This window comes from Asterias rubens, chromosome 1 (assembly GCF_902459465.1).
Source record: "Asterias rubens chromosome 1, eAstRub1.3, whole genome shotgun sequence".
In the NCBI taxonomy this organism is placed as follows: Eukaryota; Metazoa; Echinodermata; class Asteroidea; order Forcipulatida; family Asteriidae; genus Asterias; species Asterias rubens.
The window spans coordinates 10,304,673-10,327,995 of NC_047062.1; the positions used below are offsets into that span (position 1 = coordinate 10,304,673).

A 23,323-nucleotide genomic window follows, 5' to 3' on the forward strand; every position below is an offset into this window, starting at 1 on the left:
TCTAAAGGGTCTCCAGCAAACAACACTTCCAACAACCACCCAGACACCCTCCCCTGCCCCGCCCCCTCATCCCATCCCACCCCATCCCAATGTTATGCCACTAGAGCAAGGACCATGCCTCTATGGTTATGCAAATCCCACCCGTGTTGTATGTCAATCCCCTTTCATTTTAAAATGCTAATTCCATTACTTTTAAATGGCCTTTGATGTTATTGTCAAATCAACTCTGACTTTATTTCCTCATCCTTGATGGCGAAATGTGCGGTGATGGATTATAACAATGATTTCCTCCTTGATCTGACCAAGGAGGTAGCCCCACCTCCATGATTTGAGTCTCATGACCCTCAACAAGATGTATTTTCGGGATGTCACCAGAGCTGCTTAAGCAGATAATTTTGCTAAACAGAGTACATGTGACATGGTATTTTGGCAGGTAACCTCAGTCTGGCCGTTGTTTTTCTTAGCTTATTTTTTGTGCTTTCGCAGCTCGATGAAACTGTTCTCAGAGGTGTCTGCATGGCACATAACAGTGGCTATTATTCGAGTTTGTTTTTTGTTTAATCTGTTTATGTCCTTTCTCTATGGTACGAGACACTGCTGCAGTTTTTGTGTATATACACAGCCTTTAGGCACGCCCTTTTAAAACTAATTTCTGCCCCAATTATACGTTTCCCACATCCAACATTGTTTGCATTGTGATGGGGCACATTTTGTGCCTTTTGAACACCAGCATCCAGTTCCCTATGCAAACACGAACACCGCACTGTGATATTCCCAAGGTTATTTTGCAAACAATCGTAACCCCCCCCCCCCCCCCCATTCCTTTCGTATTCAATGGATCATCAAAAAGGCCCTAATCGCGAAAAGTACAAAATCGGTCTTTAAACTTAATTCTGAATATTCTCATTCATCCATGCTTCCCCTGTCAATGCAAACAACCCCGCGGTGAAGTTAATAAAGTTGTTGGTGTGTGCAGTAAACAACACTCCCAAATACTTTCACCCCATACCCCATATGTTCTCTTCCACCACCCAAACATCACCCATTATTAACCATCGAATTTACATAACAAAAGACATCGAGGTTGTATCACAAAAGACCTTAAGAAAGTCTTTTGGGGTTATACTGTGAACGCCCAAAATCCTTTGTACTATGTTGAACCATGGTTGAAAGCAGGTTTTGGTTGGGTACACATTCTAAGGAAATAATTTATTGGATACGTATATCGTGGAACAGTTATGATTTTGTGCTACGTAGAATGAAATCGCATGGGATTTATGGATTCTGGCGCTTCAGAGAGAAATAAACGACGGATGTTTGTGTGTAAATGTTTCAAGTCTTCCATGATTTAATCTAGGGTAAGTATTTATTTATGTATTTGAATGTTTAAGCCGTTTACCGGAGTTAAAACTTTCGAAAGTTTCTTGACAAATTCTGAGTGCGAACCATGGAGGCGATAGGCATGCCAACTCACCATTCACTATATTGACGTCAGCATGTGGACCACCGAAAATGATAACCAAGCTGTTTGTTATATTGGATGATATTTACTCATAACTCTGGAAACGTTTTCCGTATCACGCCACACTTTATTCGATATGAAATAATATAGTATCTAATTCACCTCTATGAGATATCCCTTTTTGTAAAAATGAGTGAAAGTTATCCGCCTGCGTACTGACTCTCTGTATACATCCTGTTTACCCTCATATTGACATGAAAGGAACATTGTTGTAACATTTAGCCATGACTTGGTATAAATGGTATAAAAGAGTGTCCGAGTTTTGTGGAAATTAACAACAAACTGCATGTCCAAATTGTTCATTTACAACCCCAGGAAAAAAAACATTCCCAGTTAATCTCATTGAGTCTCGTTCCCATTGGATCCCATTGAATATATCCCAAATTCCACACCAATTCCATTGAATTCCATTAATCCCATTGATTTCTACATGCAAATAACAGAAAACGGTGTCAAACATTTAAAACCAATTGCTTATGGCAATGATATATAATTTGACCAAGAGTTGCCGGATGAGAACTTCAACAAAGTCAACAAAAATACCATTGATCCTCCGAGTTTTTCCAAAAGAGGAGGATGATGAGGGCCTCTTGTTTTCAATTTTTTTTTTTCTTTCAAGGTTGGCCACCAAGCATTTTACCTCAAACTGGCCAACAATTCTTCAATTTAAAGCCACCACTTGCTGATGTAGTTAAAAGTTCCATAAAGTTTTAAGTTAATATAGAAAATACACAGACAAAAAATGATGTGGCCCGCAAACAAGGATGAAGGAGGGGACTAGCAACTGATATTTTGTTGTATTTGGCCTTAAAACAGTAAACCTACGTACATCTTGTTCACAAATACACATCTGTATTCTCGTTATTTTTGGTTCTCTTGTGAGTCGTGGTAAAAATGGTACATGATAATGTAGGTGAAATTAAATTAGTAAAGAAGCAAAAAATAATTTTTTTCAAAATAGTTTGTTCAAATTGTTTGTCATCTATCTGGAACATAGTAATGTAAATATCGACATTAAACAATATTGCAGGAGACAGGATAGTACCTGTTGACTCCCAAGGAAATTTTATTTTTCCATCTATCGGCCAAGTTTAAGCAATCCCCTACTCATTAATAAGCCTTCTGGACACGATTACTGTATAATGTTCCTGCTGAATAACATTTCAAGTTGTTTCCTTTTTAATTTTGTTTTGCAGGGTTTAATTTTCGCTGGTTCGACTTCCATTGTGTTGCGATTTCCAAGATGGCCACCACTGCACCACGTAAGTATGCTACAACACGAAACACAGTACACACTGCAAAGATATTCAAAAAACACATGATCATAACCCAGGCGATCAAACAACACACCCTCAAAACAAATTACGGAAAAACAACAAAGCGCGTAGCAATATCGGCAAATAAACATACTTAAAGACAGTGGACACTATTGGTAGATGTCAAAGACCAGTCTTCTCACTTTGTGTATCTCAACATTATACGTAAAATAACACACCTGTGAAAATTTGAGCTCAATCGGTCGTCGAAGTTGCGAGATAATAATGAAAGAAAAACACACCCTTGTCACACGATTTGTGTGCTTTTAGATGGTTGATTTCGAGACCTCAAATTCTAAACTTGAGGTCTCGAAATCAAATTCTCGAAAACTATGGCACTTCAGAGGGAGCCGTTTCTCACAATGTTTTATACCATCAACCTCTCCCCATTACTCGTCACCAAGAAAGGTTTTATGTTAATAATTATTTTGAGTAATTACCAATAGTGTCCACTGCCTTTAAATACACCATACATGTTTTCCCATGCCATTGTCATCTTCAAGAGTCAAGACCAAACCAAACCGGCTCTTTCAGAGCCAACATTCCCTCAAATGAGAATTATTACATGAATGTACACGCAAGTTTTCTATTAATTTGATAGTTTATATTCACACCCCCACGCAAACTTCAAACATCACTTATAACTGAATTACATTTTATCTCGTTTTACAGCAGAAGAAACCGTGCCGGTCGGCAATGAAACGGACACGTCTGTTATCATCACAGTTGCAGCTTGTATTGGTGGGCTCTTTCTGATCGTGATCATCATCTTCATCGCATTTGTTATATACTTCTACAAGAGACAGTAAGTGGAATAATTACAAACTACAAAAATTTATTTCAATAGATATTCAAATTGCATCGGGGATGAAGAATCTTTGTTTGGCTCATGAATCCTTCTGATTCTGGGATTGTTTTTTCACATAACTCAGTGAATGTAGCGAGTATAACAATCATGTGCTTTAATACGCACATCGGTGGAAGTTGTATGGTAAAACCAAATACAAATTCAAAGGTTGTAGGTTCGAAACCTACCCGAGTAATATGCATGTGATCATGTTTACACAGAGCTCGAAAAAGTAGGTACTGATTATACAGTGCTATAATATACATCGGTGATGGGTATTAAACCAAAATTAACATTCTTCGTGACCCGATGCAATTTCTAACTCTATTGGAACCAAATAATAAAGAAACTTTACCCAATGCTCAATAGAGGGGCTGAAGGAATAGGGGCATCGAACATGTGAACAAAAAGGAAAGGTAAAATGGATATTTTTTTTTTTAACTTTCAACGGGTTGATATTCTTGTGATTGTTGTTTGAAGGCCAAATCTGCAATGACCCCCCTAAAGGCATATAGCAAAACAAAAAATTATCATAGCAATCTGACTGGATGCCAAATGTCATGCTTGTATGTCTACACTCAAACTCGAAATATTGACGGGAGAGGAATGAACCAAAAATTATTCACAATGTTCAATCCGTCCTAAAGAGGCTCGTTGAAAATGCAATTTTTTCACATAACCTTTTTTCGGGGGAATACAACAAAAGAGATTATTTCGTGTTTATTCGGGCAAAATATAAAAAACATATTGTACATGATAATGCTTGTATACAATACGACAGGGAGGTATAAACTAATGATAGATTATTTTCAATCTGTTTTGCTCTAAATTAATGATTAACATTCCTTTGCAGAATGAGACACGACGAGCAATTTGACAAGACAGTAAATCAACTAAAAACTGGAGAGTTGAATTGGTAAGAAGGAAATAAGATTCTAAACGACATGAAATAAGTGGTGTTTGAAGCTTTGCATGGTGTGGAGAATAAGAGCAACTATAAATATAAACATGAATAGTAAACTTGTGGGTACAATCATGAGTAAAATCTCTTTTGAAGGAATGATGGCTCTGAGAAGATATAAATTTTTGCAGATGACTTTTCTTGTTTATGTTATTTTAGAGCAAGAAGGCAATACAGATTTGATGGAAATAGAGTCAAAGTCGTTCTGAAACTGACAATGTACACATGTTTTTGCGAACCATTTTGACAGTGAGGGGCCTTAGTTTTAATACGGTGGTTCTATATATTGCTTGCCATCATCTTTTGTTTAAATTTTCACTATTCGTATGGATTTTTTGGTCTGCTTTTTATGTATTTTTTTATAGAATTTGTGTCTAATTTGCGCCTTCGAACATCCTCGGATGGAGATGGCGCACAAGAAATTAAATTCAATTCTTAATATAATTATTTGGTTTATGAAACTTGGCCATTGGTGTGTACGTGTCTCATGAAATTCGGTCCGCATGGAGATTCTGTCCGCAATAATGAAAAATGAACGTGCGCTGGAGGAGGAGGATTCAAAAGAGGGCACAATCGGAAGTAGTTTTAAAAAATACGCAAGAACTGATCCTTCGCTAACCGTTGTCACATTCTTTCTTGTCAACCAATCACAGGAGCCCTCACGCACTCGGCCAGCAATTCGGCGATGTCAACGACATAGATGAGATATTATGGAGGGAGGCAGGTCGAAATGCCGATGCGGCGACCAGCAATCCTGCATTCGGCAAAGATTTTGAACCACTGGACGTTGTAAGTCATCCCATCAAATTGTTTTTAGAACAAATTATGAGAAAATATAACTAGCTGTTGCAAACAACTTACCAACCATACGTTCAGCTCAGTTCATTATACAACATTTATTTCCAATTCCTCAATCAATATATTAATACAATGTTTACGAAGTGATACACAAAAATGTATCACGTCGGACCATTAGGCCCAAACTATTTTTTTAGAACAAATTTATGTTAAATTGTATGCACTTCCAAGCCGATCCAGGCCTGGAATTTCATTTTTGATATTTTGCAAAGGGCACTCCTATTTGAAAATCTTCAAGTCAATAGAAAACGTTTTGAAGGACACCAAGGCCATGCATGACCTTTATGGCCATGATGGAAACAATTTTTTGGGCACATGGGGGATTGTGTTTGGTTTTCCCGAATGTTATCTATACAAGTCTTTTTAAAGACTTGTATAGACTTGTTAAAACACTCTTCTGTTAATGTCAACCAACCGTTCGGTAATGTTTTAACAAGACATTTGTAATAGATTTTAATTTTGCATAATCATGTACATTATGTATGAATTGTTTTTAACCATACACCGATGTATTTTAAGCACTTGAAATTTTTTATTTCATTGACAGAATACCCTAACAGGTTTCGACAGTTTGACAGACGACGCAGTCTCAACGCAAGAGACCGGCAGCACCAGTGACATGGTGGAAATCCCAATGGAGGAGCCGCCGGTAGAAGATGTCCAAGATGATGTCCAAGATGAAAACGGAGAAGACTCCGAGACTCAAGAGAAGAAACAGATCTCCATCCTTGACATGAAGACCTGGGGGCAACCAGGATCGTCCCGTCATAACTCCATGCGTCGTGGGTTCACTTCCCCCTTTGCTCACAAACCCCCTCCTCCTGAAGAGGTACCGAGCGGTTCAGATTATGGGTATGACCGGCCATCAGGCTCGTTCAGGTCCCAGGATGGTTCGACCTTCCCGGGCCCAAGCCCATTCTCCGTCTCCAACCCGTCAAATGATCCCCGATTCGTGTACACACGCAACAACCCACTCGTGGCTGATGATGATATGGACAGTGAAGATGACACAGTGGACATCCATGGGTCAGATAGTGGATTCCCTTACTCCTCCGGCAACCCTACCTACGAAGCACCACGTGTTTTTCAAACCGCGCAATCTTTTGGAACCCAGCGGGCTTTTGAGGCCCGGCATTACGGCGGCCCGGAAGACGTAGACTTTAACCGGTCGAACACGCTGAGAAATTCCCGCCGCAATCAGTCCGTCGTGGACTCCTACGAAAGCGGGGAACGGAGGACCAGTAGCAGCTTTAATCTATCCCTCGAAGGCACTGGTGATTCTGTAAGCAAGAATCGTTTATGGCTTAAGAAAAAATTCGCCGGCGTTGGTGGCGGATTAAACACAAACTAAATTAGTTCCGTTGCACAAAGTGGATGCCAGGACGAGGTCTGTTGAAGTCAGGAGGGCGCCCCACGATGGATCCACTCTGAAAGAACAATACTGTATTAACAATAAGTGAGAGCAATCATGTTGTTATACCTCGCGAGTTAATAACTTTAAGGCTGGTGAATCCAGCAAGTATATATATATGATATACATGTGGTTTGATTTCGTACTGAGCTAACTTCTTGGAAAGCACCGTGTAGTGGTGGCAGTGGCAGTGCATCCCGCCGCACTCGCCGTTTTAGAGTCGTAACAGCGTGCTGGTGGCCTTTTATTGAAAGGTGAAAGCATGATTGTGTTATATCCTATTATGCAGTTTGCGATTCTCCAAAATAATAGCCTATCATATTCTTTGTTATCCAGTCATAATGGTATGATGTATATTCAGTAATCAGAATACTCAGTATAATGGCATATAAACACCTTGAATATTATCCGAATTTAGGACCTGCTGGATTTGCACGTTGATCAACATAGCAAGATGTTTTATGTCTGTAACTTAATCTATATTCAGTAATATGCCGGTCTCGCGTACTTGTACATCCTCGATATGTTATGTACATCAACTTAGTATCTAATCATGTCGCTAAGTTAATGTTCAATTTATTTATTTCCGTATCTTCCAAAGACGAACGTGGATATTTTATACAGTCACATTTTGTTTTTGGTCAATCAGTTTCATAGAGCGGTCCCATTCGCCAAGTTTTACTTTATCCTACACGAAGTTACACTTCAAGATCATTTCTATAAATACATGTATTTTGTATCTTTCTGCATCCTAAAAAATGGTGTATACATCGGTAGTATGGAATAGAGTGGTACCATTTGCACGACCACCCCGACTAAAACTGATTCACTAACCCAAGACGGTGACCTAAGAAATGTGCGTTTGAGACGGCATACAAACCAATCAAAATCAACTCATGAAACATTGCCGAGTGTATGAGCAGCATTTTAAGTCTTTAGTGTTATCTGTTTTTTGATGTAAAAGGTTCAAGGCACGCATGATTTTATTTTCAGTAATACATATCCATATAATTATTCGTATGTGTGGGTAACGTTTAAAATCACATGAATTTTGAAATTTGAAAGATTTTGTCGTATATTTTGAAGTTTAAAATCATAGGTAAACACGATAACGCATCTACAAAAATAATAATTGTAATGTTCTTTTTCAAAACTTCAAAATTCTTTACGGTACTTTACACCTAGTACAAAGAGTGCCAAAAATGGCCCAATTATCCGATCAATTTGAGTCTTCTCTAAGGCTAAAAAGTGATTAAACATTCGATAACTATTGGTAATTGTCAAAGACCAGTCTTCTCACTTGGTGTATCTCAACATAATATGCACTCAAAAACAAACCTGTGAAAATTTGAACTCAATATTTGAACTCAATATAATGGAAGAAAAAACACCCTTGTCATGCACACGAAGTTGTGTGCTTTCGGATGCTTGGTTTTAGGACCTCAAAATCAAATAGTTTAGTGGAAATTAATTCTTTCTCGAAAACTACGTTACTTTACAATGTATGTGTCGATATTGCCCTTATATCATTTTCTTTTCGTTCTATGGCGCGGTTTGCCGCGCTTATACTATTTTACACTGTACAGCAAAGTTGATGAGTCCAAAGTTATTCCAACTGACGCTCACGAGTTAACAAACTTTCGGATATTTTATTTAGAATATTATGTTTTCTGGTTCTATATATTTATAGTGGCTTTCTCAGGATCAGTTAAAAAGATACAATTTTTTTATGAAGCAAATCTTTTAATTTTTTAAAGACATTTTTATAATTTTCGTAGGCCTATCGTGTAAAATGTTGGAAATTCAGAATTGAATACCTCCTTATTTAATACTTTCTCTTTTTAGATTGTTTTATTGTAATTATTGTACATACTAAATATTATACAGTGTACATTATATATTAATGACAAATCGAAGTGATATCGGTGGTTGAATTAAATGTTGTGGTTATCTTTTTGGTAATAATTATGAGGAAAACAATTGTTCTCATTATCATTTCGTGGTGTTGCCTTCAAACTTCATCACAATGACTTTGTTGTGAGTGTATCTGGTGAAATTTGCATCGGGGTAAAGAATATATCTTTTGGTTTTACCCATAATGGCATCGAGGTGTGTTAGCATTGTATATTATACGTGGACTCAGTATACTTTACGGGTTATATGAAAACAAAACCACAGGCATATTACTCGGGCATAAAATGGCAATAAACTAATTCATTTGTGTCCGGGAATCGGTCTGAAGAGAAAGGTGATAGTAAGTCCTTCCCTAGAAAAATTGCCTTGGTGTAAGTTGCAACATAAACAATGCAACCGCTGCAGCGCGTTGTCACAATGTGATAAAAAAGGCAACCAGTTTAATTTTTAGGGTCTACACATTGTGGACTTTAGGCCGCTTAGATACAAGTAGACTTTGCCTTTATATTTATTATAAAAAATGGTGAGCAGTCGATTTTTAAACTCTCAACATGCTGTTCTCAAGTTGACCCATGGAGGAATATCATGGTCGAACATAATGCCTAAATCAAATTTGTTATGATCTAGAAAACGTACAACTACATGTATTGTACTGGTACGAAACCAAGTAAGATTTGTCCGCAGGACGCTAGCCAATTTTTAAAAAAGTTTATATAAAGTAGGCATATAATGCATATTGGGAGTTACAACGCGTAACAGGGTATGGTGCCCCACTCGATGTTCTAATTATTTGGCTGCAGCCAGATAAGGCATAAAAACACGTTTTGATAGTGAATCAAGAACGTACACAAATCAATTTGTGTATCTGAATCCGAATTATAGTTGCCAAAGCTTCCTAGTGGAAACATCAACTTGGGTAACTTTAGTAAGCACGGGTTTGCACGTCATACGGTGGTTAGTTATACCATGGTTTACATATAACTCCAATCAGGCTCAGTAGTTTCCATAATGCAGAGTGCGATAGTTGTGTACCACGTTAGGTGAGAGGAAGTTCAAGTCTCCCTGATTTTTCTTGATATCGAATCTACTACTAAGTTCTGTGGGCATCTGCACAAGCTTTTGCTTGTGTCCTCTTTGATTATGAATACTTTGCAATAATCAGTCTGTTGACTTCGCCTGTATATTAATTTTTTGTTGCACATTTTATTTTGTGTTTTACTCCTCTGTTTACACATCACTTGTTTTGCTGTCTATGGACGAATCGTGGCATCAGAAATAAACGAAGCAGGGCACAATTAATCGTTTAAATTGCATTCCGCATGCCAATGGTGCACGTCCATTATATCACCAAGGATGGAAGTATTGGGTCCGCCCGCGGGTTTTTCTCTCGCTTCCAGTAACAAAGCCCAAACTAAAATTGTGATTATGACCTCGCTCCATAAAATTATCAAAGAAAACTTATATGAGCGTGACACACCGAGAAATCCCACACCGACATCGCATACCTTTTTACTTTCGTTGGTGCATGCTGATGGAATGGGTATGGGCTGCCAAAGGGGGCGCTCTTTACACTTTCAGCACAGAGCCGTTTAGATTCAGCAGTAGTCAAGTTTGTTTAACAAACAACAACAAAAAGTGAAAAATTTAAGGAAGTTCCCGCATGGACGAATCATCTATTTCCACCTCCATGATCATACTTAGGGTTTTTTCCCTCATGATTTATGGACAATGCCTGGGCTGAAACAGAGTGCCCTAATGCAGTTTAATCATACATAAAACAGCCGCTGACTGTCAATACTGCCATGAAATAGCTCTCGATTCGTTGACAATAGCCTGGTGCTCCTTGTGTCGTTTTTCAGGTATGTGCATTGTCGTGGCGTGGAATGTGGTGTCAGACAACGCGTTATTGTATCCCGTTTCGCCATTTTTCAACCAGCTGTAAACAGAACACGCTTTTCGCGCTTTGACAAATCGGAAGATTTTTGTTTTTCTCCTTCAAAGTCCCCATCAAACCGTCAGGATTCCTCGTCGAAGGATGCCAGTTGCGGAGGACACGGCAGAGAGTGAACCGGAGGACGTGGAAGAAGACCGGAGCACCCCGGACAGTGAAAATGACGACGATGAATCGGACATGGATACGTCGGGTTCCGAAGACAGTTCGGGTGAGTCTTCTATCCAACAAAACAGTAAAACAGTTCAAATCAAAGTTCTTTATTTCAGAGTTAATCTGACGAAACGTGTGGACATTGTGGTTTGGCGATGTAATATAATAATTTATAATAATTGTTTTAAGATTACGTAAGTGCCAGAAAATTAAGTATTGTAAAAATATATTTGGACAAATCTGTCTATTTAAAAATGCGGAAAAGTTTCCGTATGGCGCCACCACTTTTTCATTCGATATGAAATAAAATAGTATCTAATTTACCTCAATGAGATATCCCTTTTTGTAAAAATGAGTGAAAAAGTGGTGGCGCCATACGGAAAGTTATCCAAAAATGCAGTTTTTAAACTTCTCATTTTGCCTGGATTATTTTATTTGTTGATTTAATTTCTTTTGTTTTTGTTTTATGGCTTGGCAGCCTGGATGATATAGTAACGCAACATGTAAACTGTTTTTTTTTTTTTTTTTTGGGGGGGGGGGGGCAAAAGTAGGAGTATCCTTTTAAAGGTCACCTCTTTTATGAACTGTTGACGGCATTTCTTGTTAATTGCGAATATGTTAATTATTCACAATGAACCAAAAGGAAGATTATTGAAAATTGATTTTTAGTCGGCTTTTTTATTAGTAAGTTTGCCTGTTTCAGATTGTTTGAAAGTATTCCTTTATTTATTAGAACCATAAATCATTAATTTAAACAATATAGTTCAAATTGTATTAATTTTTTTTAAGCTATTCTGTTATTAAAAATTGTGTGCCTACTGAATCACTTACAATCTCTTTTCTTTTGGCAACTAAAAAAGCTCTGATTTATTCGATCTTCATTTCTTCCTCCTCGGACTCTGTCTATACACAACTTAAACATTTTACAGAGACCAGATCCGTTTATTGCATATTTCATGTGATTAATATATTGCCTCTCATTAAAACCATTTACACATAAAAAAAATTGCATAACAAACAAATCGGCAGGAAATGAAGTTCATGTGATGCCCCTCTATAAATCTCAAAACGATTTAAAGTTTACACTCTGAAAGAAAACTTTGACCCAGCTCAACCCAAGTCTCAACACTCCTGGGGTAACAGGTCTTTTTCTTCAGCAGCGATGCGCATCTGGGACTCTCTACCACTTAATCTTAGATCTTGTCTTTGTACCACAAAATTGAAATCTCTTCTCAAAACTTATCTTATGTCACAGGTTTTCAAGGACTAATTTTGTTGTGTCTGTTTTTCTTCGTTTTTGTTTTGTTTTCTGTTTTACTGCGCCTTTAACACCTTGCAGGGTGGATATGTGCGCATTACAAGTCTTATTATTATTATTATTATGAAGAAGTTTATTTTATGCTATCTACGATACATCCTATAGAGCCGGATCCAGACTATGGATTTGAGGCGCTAAAGGGGTTATGTTATTTAAAGGCAGTGGATACTATTGGTAATTACTCAAAATATTTTTCAGCATAAAACCTTACTTGGTGACAAGTAATGGGGAGAGGTTGATGGTATAAAACATCGTGAGAAACGGCTCCCTCTGCAGTGCCATAGTTTTCGAGAAAGAAGTAATTTTCCACGAATTTGATTTCGAGACCTCAGATTTAGAACTTGAGGTCTTGAAATCAACCATCTAAACGTACACAACTTTGTGTGACAAGGGTGTTTTTTCTTTCATTATTATCTCACAAGTTCGATGACCGATTGAGCTCAAATTTTCACAGGTTTGTTATTGTATGCATATTATGTTAAGATACACCAACTGTGAAGGCTAGTCTTTGACAATTACCAATAGTGTCCACTGCCTTTAATGGACAGAATTCTACGTAGTATGTGGGCTGTGCCGAGGAGTGCTATCTTCTGGACTAAGTTGAAGCTTATGCTGCAAGGGATACGCGTATAAATCCAGTCCCTTCTTCACTAATCCCAGAGCTCCGATGAAAAAAATGATTTTATGTCACAGGTTTTCAAGGACTAATTTTGTCTGTTTTCATTCGCTGTTTTGGGTTTTACTGCGCCTTGAATACCAAGCAGGGAGGATATGTGTGTGAATCGAGGCTTTACTATTTATTGTTAAGGAAACTCACATTTATTTACTTGATTTTTCCACAGAGTTCGATGAGGAAGATTGTGAACGAAGGAGAGTGGAATGTCTGAATCATATGAATGATTTGGAACGTCAGTTTACTGACCTGAAAGAACAGTAAGTTGATCTCTTGTGAGAAATATTGCGCGTGGATTTCTAGACGACGCAAAATCGCCCGAAATAGGCAGTAGTGTAATTTCATATGACCTTTGACCTTTGTTATATTGGTGGGCCAACATGATCCCAATTATTTTTCAATTGAAATCTGTTTAGGAACACTCAACTTAACCAAATACAAGAAAACATTGATGGGATCTTGTTGGCATAGATACTTACAGTGATGAAAAAAGTGAATGTTGTGCCAATTTAGGCCAAAATGTGTGGAATGACAATACTTTAGAAAATTTTCAAAAAATCTTTTGACATGCAAGTTGCAGAGATCCCAAAATTCTTTTTTCATTTGTCATTAGATGAAAACTGTTCCAATACCCAGTTGCCATAAAAACAATTTTTTGTTGTTGGCGCGCGAAGTTACGGAGGTGCGAAAACGCAATATATTGGTAAAACTTGAACTTTCACCTCTATTATCTCTCTGCGCCAACGAGATCCCACGCACTTTGCACTTAAATTTGTTTTAGGGATGCAAGCTCTTTCATTTGAACTTGTTTAATTCATGGGATCTTATAGGCACGCTGAGTTATGAGGCGTTGAAAATGGCACGAGGGCACTATTCGTCAAAGGTTCAGGTGCACGTAACATGACGCGCCAACGAGATCCCAAATTTTTTTTTTTACTTTTGTTATAAGCCCAACTAAAGGTTTCAAAAAATGTTTTACTTTTTTTGGGATGACCTTGGCGCACGTTTTTGTGTTTACAGGGAATGTACTATTCGTTTCTCGAGGGCTTTTTGGCCCAAACTTTGATAACTGGTAACTCCAAAACCGAAAGCGTCAGCAAACTAAAATTTTGGATTTATTCGTTTGGTATGATGATGTATCACTCTAACTTTTTAGAAGAAGATTTGAGAACCCATGAATCACCACTTGGTACACTCTTACAGGCAGGGACTCTTAATTCATACTCAAAAATATAAATACCATTATGTTTGCCTTAGGCTGTATGTGGAGAGAGTGGGGCACTTGGAGTCCAAGCTGGGGCAGGTCCAGAAGGGCGATGCCATGGACTACCACAAGCCCCTCTCAGAGTTAGAACAGACCATGCAGATGCGCACTCACATTGCTGGCGTGTTGCGAGAACTACGTCTCAACAACATCAAGAATAAGTACGAGAGCGAAGGGAAAGCGTCACATGAGAATCACGAGGTGAGAGATTTTTTCTTTTTTTCTTCTCATTTTTACCAAATTCCTTCCAAAATATTGATAATAAAAATGTACTTGATGCGGAGAAGTAGAGAGTTGTCGATAATCTAAAACGACCCCCTTTAAAGAAATGTATTTTTTCCAGGAAGAGGGAAATTTTCACTCACAAAATTTGAATCTTAAAAATGCTGCGGAATTTCCCATTTTGAGGTTTGTTGCATGTTAATTAAAAAGAATTTAGAAACATCTGGATCACTTCTGTGTTTTTTTTCTTTTTTTTTTTCTGGCAGAGTGAGAAAATGCTTCTGAGGGACTCATTGAGAGCTGATCTAGAGGAGAAAATCAGACGATTAGAGGAAGATCGACACAACATTGACTTCACAACAGGTAAGGTTACCGGTAATTCATTCTGTAGGCTTCCTTACTTTGATATCATTTCCATTTTTTTTACTAAAAAGCCTGAAAAGTCGTTAAAGCTATACCACAAGTGTGTCAACCTTTGCCCTGTTGGTATCATGCCTGATTCAAAGGTGTTTTTTTTTTTTTTTTTAATACAAAAACTGACCTGTACAATTCGTTTGTCCTTTAATTTGAACCCATTTTTTTTTACATTTTAGTGTTTTTTTAATGGAATTAAAATGGTTGCCTTACTATTATAAAATAGAGTGTAAATCCCTTTGTGACTGACCTAAAGCTTTCATTTCATACAAAAACAACCCTCATTTATTTCAAGGTTGTTTGCTTTATCGCCAAGTAAATTTGCAAAGTAACATTTATAAAGAATCTCGGGTCTCACATTACCTTTGTCTAATCTTGAAATTGTTTTTTTCCCCAACCGTTTGTTTCCCCCATTCAGAGCTTTGGAATGAGACTCAAGCACTCAAGAGCAAAGGGAAGAAGTTTGATCTAACTATTGATCGCAAGAAGAAACCCATCACGGTGGCAGATATCCTTAATATTATTCATTTAGTCTTTTGTAGTTACCCCTGGACTCACCTACCCCCACACACACACCTTCCACCAAAATAAATCCAACTTAATAGCTGGTATTATTGGCTTGATATAACAATTGATTTTTATACAGCCCTTTACAAAGTGCTGCCTCCCTTCATCTAGTTTATTCTATATACCATCTCAGCTCCCTGGTCAGTATACAGCCTGTGCTGCCAAACATGTTACTCTCAATGCTTTCTTTTTCTAAACTTGATTCAAATTCCAAAATGTTGTTCAATCACTTATTTTGTAAAACCAATGATCACAATATGCACATGTAGTTTTGAACTTCATCCCTACTAATGCATGAACTGTAAAATTCCAATGTGTAAAACCTGACCCAGAACTGGAATCACATGATGGCCACCCTCTCTGTTGCCCTGGTCTTGGCCTTGTTTCACACCCAAATGTTTCCTGTAGACTCTCAAATGTGTTCAATTTGAGTCCCCCATTTCAAAATAAATATGACCTTTTGTCCTCTCAAATATGAAATTCTAGACCTGCTGACTAGTTGATCTCAAGTCACAGGTCAAACAAAAGTGTCTTGTAGAAATTCTCTTGTTATTAAAAGTTACTTTCCTTAACCAGAACTTCTACGACCATATATTGTTTACAAGCTGAGAGATCAAGAAATTCTGGAGGATTGGACAGAAATCATGAAGGTATTGTCAGTTCTTAGTTTTGTGAGTCTCTACTTTTGCTCACTCAACTATCCAAGCATTTTTTACCCAAGTACTTGATAGAGTTTGATGAAAACCAGGACCTTTCAGCTCAGACGTCCATGCAAAGGGGTTTAGGTTTAAGAATAGTGAATTCTTATATAGCTCCCACTGCATATACCTCACTCAGTAATGCTCATGGCGCTTCAACATTTGTTTTCTTAAAGTCAATGTGGAGTGATGGTCTTTGAAGTATAAGTCCTTTATATAGCACAGTGTAATGGCTCACTAGGTACTGTTGCGCAATATGCTACCAATCAAACCAGCAACACAGAGGCGAACCCCTTTTCTTTTTGATAAATGCACTAGGTTCTTTTATGTGAATTAAACAACACATGATCAGTAGCTTTACGTCCAATCTGGGCCCAATTTCATAGAGCTGCTTAACGGTCGATTTTGTGCTTAACGGGTGCACCTAGCAGGTTTTTCATTTCATAGCCTTGCTTAAGCAAGGTTTTTTGCTTAAAACGGCGATGCAAGCAAGCAAAAAGGGTCCTTAAAGCCCCATTGCTTAAGCACCCTGTTTTATAAGCGCCGGGCCCAGTTTCAAAGAGCTGCATCCCGTAACGGTCGATTTTGTGCTTAACGGGCGCACCTAGCAAATTTTTCATTTCATACCCTTGCTTAAGCAAGGTTTTTTGCTTACATAGGTTAGCAAATAAAAAGGGTCCTTAAAGCCTCTATTTTGCTTAAGCACCCTATTCACACAGCGCATAGTGCAACACTCATTGCAAACGATATTATTGTGCCGGCACAGAGGTGATTGTACGTGCGTTTGTATGGTAGGTGTAGCGAATAAACGAGTGTCTAAAATGCTTCAAAATCATGCTGTACAATGTATTATCTTCTTGTTTACTTTCAAGTTAGTGTGTAAACCTTTCGAGGGGCACTTTGAAGCATTGCAAATAATACATATCAGACACAGAAGGTGATGATTTTTTTTTATCGCCACTCGAGTGCACTCCGCATTTATTTCGCCCGCCATTTTGTCAGCACCTTCTTCTTTTTCGCTTAAGCAAACGATCTAAAATGTTGCGCGCGCAGTTTGTTTACGTGCTTAAGCTAGCAACCGCTGGTGAAATAGGTTTACGCTTAAGCAATTTTTGTTGCTACGTTAAGCCAACATATTTGCTTACCGTTAAGCAGCCCTAGGCCATGCACACATTGCAAAATACACTGCCTTCTTCTGTTTTGCTTAAGCAAACGATCTAAAATCTCCGCGCACAGATTTTTTACGTGCTTAAGCTCGTGTACGTTTAGCCTGGAATCCGAATGGTTTTAAGCAATTATTTTTGCTACGTTAAGCGAAAAAATTTGCTTACCGTTCAGCAGCTCTATGAAATTGGGCCCTGGACGCAGCAATATTAAGCGTCTTGCTTTAAAAGGACACAAGTTCACGACTGGGACTCTAACCCAACAATCTCTTTTGCTTTAGTCGGGTGCTCTTCTTATCCATTCGACCACGACACATCAATGTATTAGATTCCAATAAATTTGTATTTGAGCTGGGCGTTTACTGTGGGATTTTCATTTTGTAGTGGGGGGATTCCAAATCAATATCCTGGGTGTTAAGGCTCAAGAGGGAGGCGAGGAACGGAACAGGAAACATGGGTGACTGTTTTGTAAGAAATAAAACTCCTTTCTTTTTTATTTTTTTTCAGGCAAGAGGCATAAGTGCTAGGCGAAAAGAACAGGAGCGTAAGTTACCAAGTTTTTCATATTTTTAAGTTGCCAGTTATCAAGTGTACACATTACTTTATTTTCTTGGTGTGCATGTGTAAAGGTTTTGGTTATGATAAAACAGACCATTGATTTTCTAAATGTTATGAGAATCCAGGCCTGGAATTTCAACTGTAAGAGGGCAAGGCCTTTTTTTATTTGCAAAGTACTCTTTCTTTGGAAAATCTTAAAGCAGACATGTCAACTAGTACGTTTTTCCCGTATTTCGTACGGGTTTTTGTAAAAAATACGGATGCACGATTTTGAGCATCGCCACCTCAGAAATACAATTTTATCCCTGTTGGCCGTCGTGCCCTTTTTTAACTCAAGTTCAATATTTTTTTATTGACACAAATAAGTTTTCAGCCGACTACTTACGGCCGATAATGATGAACTCTATTCCATGGGGTATTCCTTATTCAACTTTCACCACACATCGAGCGCAACGGAGATTCCCTCGCATCCAACATTGCACAAACCTGCATTGCATACTACACGCCAGTTTATCTGACGTCCCGATTTCACAGGGAACCAGTCTAACACAATTCATTGAACAACTGAGGGCGCTGTTGTCAAATGCCCTTATATGGTATCGGTCGTTTTGTGAACGGACGGACGAATCGAGTTTGCAAAAGAATTTGCCAAAATAAAGACGCAAAAGATATAGAGCACCTAGAAGCGAGATTTTTATAAGATAAATTTAAGAACTATTCCCCCAAATGCAATAAACAAAACTTTTGGGATGATTTGTTATTTTTGTCTTCTTCATTGAAATTAAATTAGTTTTGTTTGGTACTTGTTTTCTTTTGACAAAGAAAATGATATTTAATTAATTGACAAGGGTTTCTATATGAATAGGATATGATTTATCATTATCTTTAAGATATGATTTATCAATATCTGTTTTTCATACAAAACCTGTTCCATTGGATTAACCACCCGTAGGGAAACCTCTGCCAAAGTTTTTTTTTTTTCTTTTTTTTTTTCTTCCCCCTTCAAGTTTTGAATTACTGGTTTAATTAGGCTGTTTGATAACTTAATGGCCTTCACACCTTCTCTATTTTGCCTGTTTCGGGGCTTAAAACTACGTTTACGCATGTTTTATAAAAAATACAGGTTTTTGATGCAAAATACAGGTTTTGGGGTTTCAGAATACAGTTTTGTGATCCCAGAGGTTGGCATGTCTGTTAAAGTACATCAGAAACTTTTGAAGGGGCACCAAGGCCAAGACATGTGGCAACTGGTGGCTACTGTGATATTCCAGGCCTGTCAATCTCCCATTATCGGGCATATGACGTGACATTTGACTTGAAGACTGAATAATTTGATGAAGTTGTTGTAATGTTGTTTTCATTCTTTTTTTTGTGGGGGGAGGGTGGATAAGGGAGGAATTAAGCATCAGCTACATTACCCTTTGAACAGTTCAAAATAACACTTGACATCTTTCATTTCTTTCTTTACAGAGGGTCTGAAGCCTGAAAGGAATCCATTCTCGGCAAGATATGACGACGGGAAACTTTACTACGAAGGAAACTTGTTCAATCGCCGAGACCGAATTGTCATCGAAAATAGGGATGATACACCTGTACTGTAAGTGTGATGTACCCGCAGAATGCATTCACCTTTGTTTTTTTTCCATCTGTCATTTTCAAATAGAAAACTGGCGTCTATGACTGATCTACACTTGGATACACTTGAATATTGGTACAAATACGACCCCAATAACAACACGAAAATTCCTTTCCTTGCATTGGTAGCCGCTGGTCAAAATCCAATGGGCTCATGGTGCTCTATAGATCTAATAAGGAACGTTGTCGGAAGTTTACTGATAGAAAACCAAAACAGTACGAAAACAGAGACATTTTTATGTGAGAGTAAGCTGCCAACTGGCTCTGCACCAATACCCATTTTAGAAACTTTTAGGAAAGTGTAGCTGGCGATCAATTGAATTAAGAAATGGCCCATTTTGCTTCCTGGTCTCTAGTTGTCCATACAGTTATATACAGAGTCTGTAAATCCTCAAAAATGTAACACCCAGGACATTGAGGATTGCTCTGCCGACCAAAAGGAGACCCACTTTTAGGATTTCAAAATTTGGCACCTCAGAGAAAAGTTTTCTCAGCTTTTATTACAACGGAATAGTGGTGTCACTAATGCTTTTATGCATTTCTTTTGTGTTATGCATAATAAAGTGTATTTTTGGTCCACATTATGCCACCTGCCATTTTCATTGAATGCATAGGTACACACTTGGACAACACAATTTATGTTTCTCTTTTTTTCTTCTTTCTTCTTGTGTTTCTAACAGTGCCACCATAACAGCTGTTAATACAGGAGAGGTTTGGGTTCGGCGGACAGACGGTACCAAGTCCAAACTCTACATAGCTAACTTGCAGAAGGGCAAGTACACAATACGACACACGTGATGATAAGCCGCAAATAAAAGCGAAGTGCGAGCCCATTGGCTGGTTCAGCTGGGGTTCTGAATGATTTTTTACTTGTGAGAAAAACTGCCATAAAACCAACTTGTAAAACCCCACATTTTTATTTGATCAGGTTTTTTTCTTCAAATCGAATAAAGATTTTGAACAAACTTGCAAATGGCCAAGTTGTACACAATCTGAATGCCAGTCTATGCGTCTGAACTGGTTAGTTGTACCTACACACTATTGAAGTCTGTAAAGGGAACTGTAAATTCTTATTTATGAACTTGATCATCAAGGTTGTGTCCATCAAGTCTTTTTTGAAATCTGCAGGTGACTTGAGAGCGGAATGCTGACACATCAATAAGTTCTTAAAGAATACCTTTCTGCAACATCAAATAGCGCCCCTATCTTCCCCTTGCAGATGCAGAACACGACTCCGCACGAGCCCGGTTCATACTTCCTGCGAACGCGATACGAATTTTGATGTCATTAGTTTGCATCGAATAAACATAACTGTGTTCAACTCCTGTGAAACATTGTGCGAAAAAAAGGCTCTACACTATTTTGGGGGTAAATTTCTTTGTGTATATTTTGATACCCAGAGTAGAAGACAGGAAAGGCGCGTGTGTGCTGTGCATTGTTCAATGGGGTCAGGATCAGTATGAACATTAATACCAAACGAGTATTACCACATGTAGTTACACTTTCAATGGCCATTCAAGCTAGAAGATGAACTTAAAAAAAAAAAAAATTGTAGTTGTATTTATGTCGGAAAAGATTCTTACATTATGCATTGAGTTCCTTGTATTAAGATGGAGCCATTGTATTTTCTCAATATAAAGCTCTACCTGCCAGCATAAATATACATGCTTGATAACTCTTAATTCAGTTTTTTTTTCAATTTTTGGGTCCTCGGAATAATGAATAAAACCCTATATAAAGCCTTTACTTAAAGACTTAACATGCTTTAAATAAAATTGTTTGAAAAACATTTTTAATGGGCTTTAACAACATACAATTCTACTATCGTGTTTGGAGGGCCATATATCATGACTGAGTATAGCTTCCCTACAAAGGTAACCTTTTATAAAGGTGTAGGTTTTTGTATTTTTTTCATGCTTTTACCCCCCCAAAAAAATTGCCAATACCGCACTGAAAACAGAAACCTGTTTTCTTCATGCGCATGTCTCACACTATTGAAACAGCTTGATTTTGTTATTGTTGACTATCAGCCGTGTTTTTCTATTTTATTGGGTTTTTGGCTGAAGAAATACTGTTTTTTACTTAATAAGATATGAAGATTATGAAATAGCCTGTACAGTTTTAAGGGTTTTTGATACTTTTTGTAGGTTGAATCCGGACTCAATGTGAATGATGATGATGATGTGTGTGATATAATTTACCTTTACAAGTTTCAGCTTCAATAGTTGTCAAGTTTTTGAGAAGAAAAAAAAGTGAAAATCACACAGCACTGTTACAGGAGAGTCGCGTAACTAATGTACACAATTGTACATGCTAAAATAATTTTCCTCTCACTGAGAAGAAAAGTATTTTTGGGAATTTTGTTATTCATTTCTCAAAGACCATAGCACCTCAACAAGTATCAATTTAAGGGAAGCTTTCTACCATCATTATCTTTAGACTGTAAGTTTAGTGTATATATGTAGACGTTTGTGTTTTGTGCTGTACAAAAAGTATCCAAACCCTTTAAAAACATTAATACATCATTTCACTATTACCAAAGGATCTACACATATTGAGATTCGTACAAAGCAATTTAATTTATGTTTCTATGCCGTCATGTTTTATTTTGGATTTTGAGAGCAATAATACTCTTATAAGCAAAAGCATTGTATAGCAACAGAGACCAATCTCAACTTGCTTCAACAGTTAATATTATGTTTCTTCCTTGATCAAAGTAATCACTTTGCAGTTCTTGAATTGGAAGAAAATTTCACAAGACTGCAAGGCTTGCAGCTAAAAAGTTTGTGTTGGAGAAGAAATTTTGTATAAAACCAGAATCGAGAAAGTCACTTCCCGAGTTAAGCACTAAGACACATAAGAGAAGATTTATCTCATCTGGTACTTGGGGGTGTTTATATGAATACTTCATTACTCAATAGAATTGAAATGTTTTTATCAATTAATTTAAAAGGTGCTTATCAATCAAGTTCAAAGTCAACATTTCAAAGTCAAAAATGTGTTTCTGTTTCTAGATATTACCGGTGAGGTACATTATTGTTTTCAGTTGAAACACCACATAACTGTCTCTTGTTTACTGGCCCGGCACAAAACCACTTGCCTGGGGCGTGTGGACCAGTGTGAAATTGGTCCTTGCTTTGGAATTGATGTGTATTGTCAGTCAAAAAGATCTGGTTGAGGCAATGTATGTGTGGTCACTGTTGCATTACATGTTTACCTGTGCGTGTTATTTCAAACAAAATAATTAGCAGTTTGAGTTTGTGTCAGAATGGACATTAATAATTATCTTACAATTTTAAATAACGATACAATAGCTGCATTATTATAATCTCCTTTAGGTTTGAATTGTCATTGTTTGCAGGAACTAGCGTATACTACTTATAATTAAATACGCAGTTGTTATAGTGCTTTAAAACACCTAAGTGCATCTCAAAGCACTCATTATTTTTTTCCACAAGGTATGTGGACCTATGTTCAAATTATAAGGCCCATTTTGTTTCCTTGACAACATGTAATGGTTTACAAGGTGCTATAGCGCAATCTGCAGCCACTCGTATAAATACAGAAATGCAGGGGCAATTTGTTTTGATAAGTGTACTGGAGTTGTGTGCATTATACAACACACGTATTAACGTCCCAGCCGAAGGACTCAGCAATAATGATTTAGCTTTCTCCAGAAGACGATCAGAGCATACTGATTGAAATGTCGAATTGAAACCAACAGTTCTTTTCAGAACCACCCCAACTCATTAGAGATAGTCATTACATGGTGTTACCGCAAACCTTTCTATATCGTATTTTCACCATGCAAAGTTTCAAATCCTACTCAATAATGATTTAGTGTATTGCTCAAGAACACATGTGTTAAGATCAGGACT

The 23,323-nt window shown here is 37.6% G+C and overlaps 2 protein-coding genes across 2 annotated transcripts; both read left to right on the forward strand.

Annotated features, from left to right (window-relative positions):
- The first annotated feature begins 1,225 nt into the window (after positions 1 to 1,225).
- Positions 1,226 to 8,256, forward strand: LOC117299324. Its single transcript, XM_033782846.1, has 6 exons — positions 1,226 to 1,358; positions 2,719 to 2,784; positions 3,511 to 3,643; positions 4,539 to 4,601; positions 5,300 to 5,435; positions 6,052 to 8,256. Exons 2-6 carry the CDS (start codon positions 2,766 to 2,768, stop codon positions 6,853 to 6,855), a joined length of 1,155 nt encoding a protein of 384 aa, XP_033638737.1. The 5' UTR covers positions 1,226 to 1,358; positions 2,719 to 2,765; the 3' UTR covers positions 6,856 to 8,256.
- Positions 8,257 to 10,759: 2,503 nt separating this feature from the next.
- On the forward strand, positions 10,760 to 21,668 carry LOC117291923 (breast cancer metastasis-suppressor 1-like protein-A). Its single transcript, XM_033773934.1, has 9 exons — positions 10,760 to 10,991; positions 13,094 to 13,184; positions 14,182 to 14,389; positions 14,677 to 14,773; positions 15,243 to 15,332; positions 15,977 to 16,041; positions 17,760 to 17,796; positions 19,281 to 19,407; positions 20,126 to 21,668. The coding sequence occupies exons 1-9, from the start codon at positions 10,865 to 10,867 to the stop codon at positions 20,241 to 20,243; spliced, it is 960 nt and encodes a 319-aa protein (XP_033629825.1). The 5' UTR covers positions 10,760 to 10,864; the 3' UTR covers positions 20,244 to 21,668.
- The last annotated feature ends 1,655 nt before the right edge of the window (positions 21,669 to 23,323 follow it).

What these genes read in the sequence shown, in the direction of transcription:
- LOC117299324 (XM_033782846.1), top strand. An exon ending in ATATACTTCTACAAGAGACA is followed by an intron (nt 3,644 to 4,538) that starts GTAAGTGGAATA and finishes ATTCCTTTGCAG; the next exon opens with AATGAGACACGACGAGCAAT. An exon ending in ATTTTGAACCACTGGACGTT is followed by an intron (nt 5,436 to 6,051) that starts GTAAGTCATCCC and finishes TTTCATTGACAG; the next exon opens with AATACCCTAACAGGTTTCGA.
- LOC117291923 (XM_033773934.1), top strand. Translation starts at nt 10,865, where the DNA reads ATGCCAGTTGCGGAGGACACGGCAGAGAGTGAACCGGAGGACGTGGAA. An exon ending in TTTACTGACCTGAAAGAACA is followed by an intron (nt 13,185 to 14,181) that starts GTAAGTTGATCT and finishes TGTTTGCCTTAG; the next exon opens with GCTGTATGTGGAGAGAGTGG. An exon ending in CAACATTGACTTCACAACAG is followed by an intron (nt 14,774 to 15,242) that starts GTAAGGTTACCG and finishes TCCCCCATTCAG; the next exon opens with AGCTTTGGAATGAGACTCAA.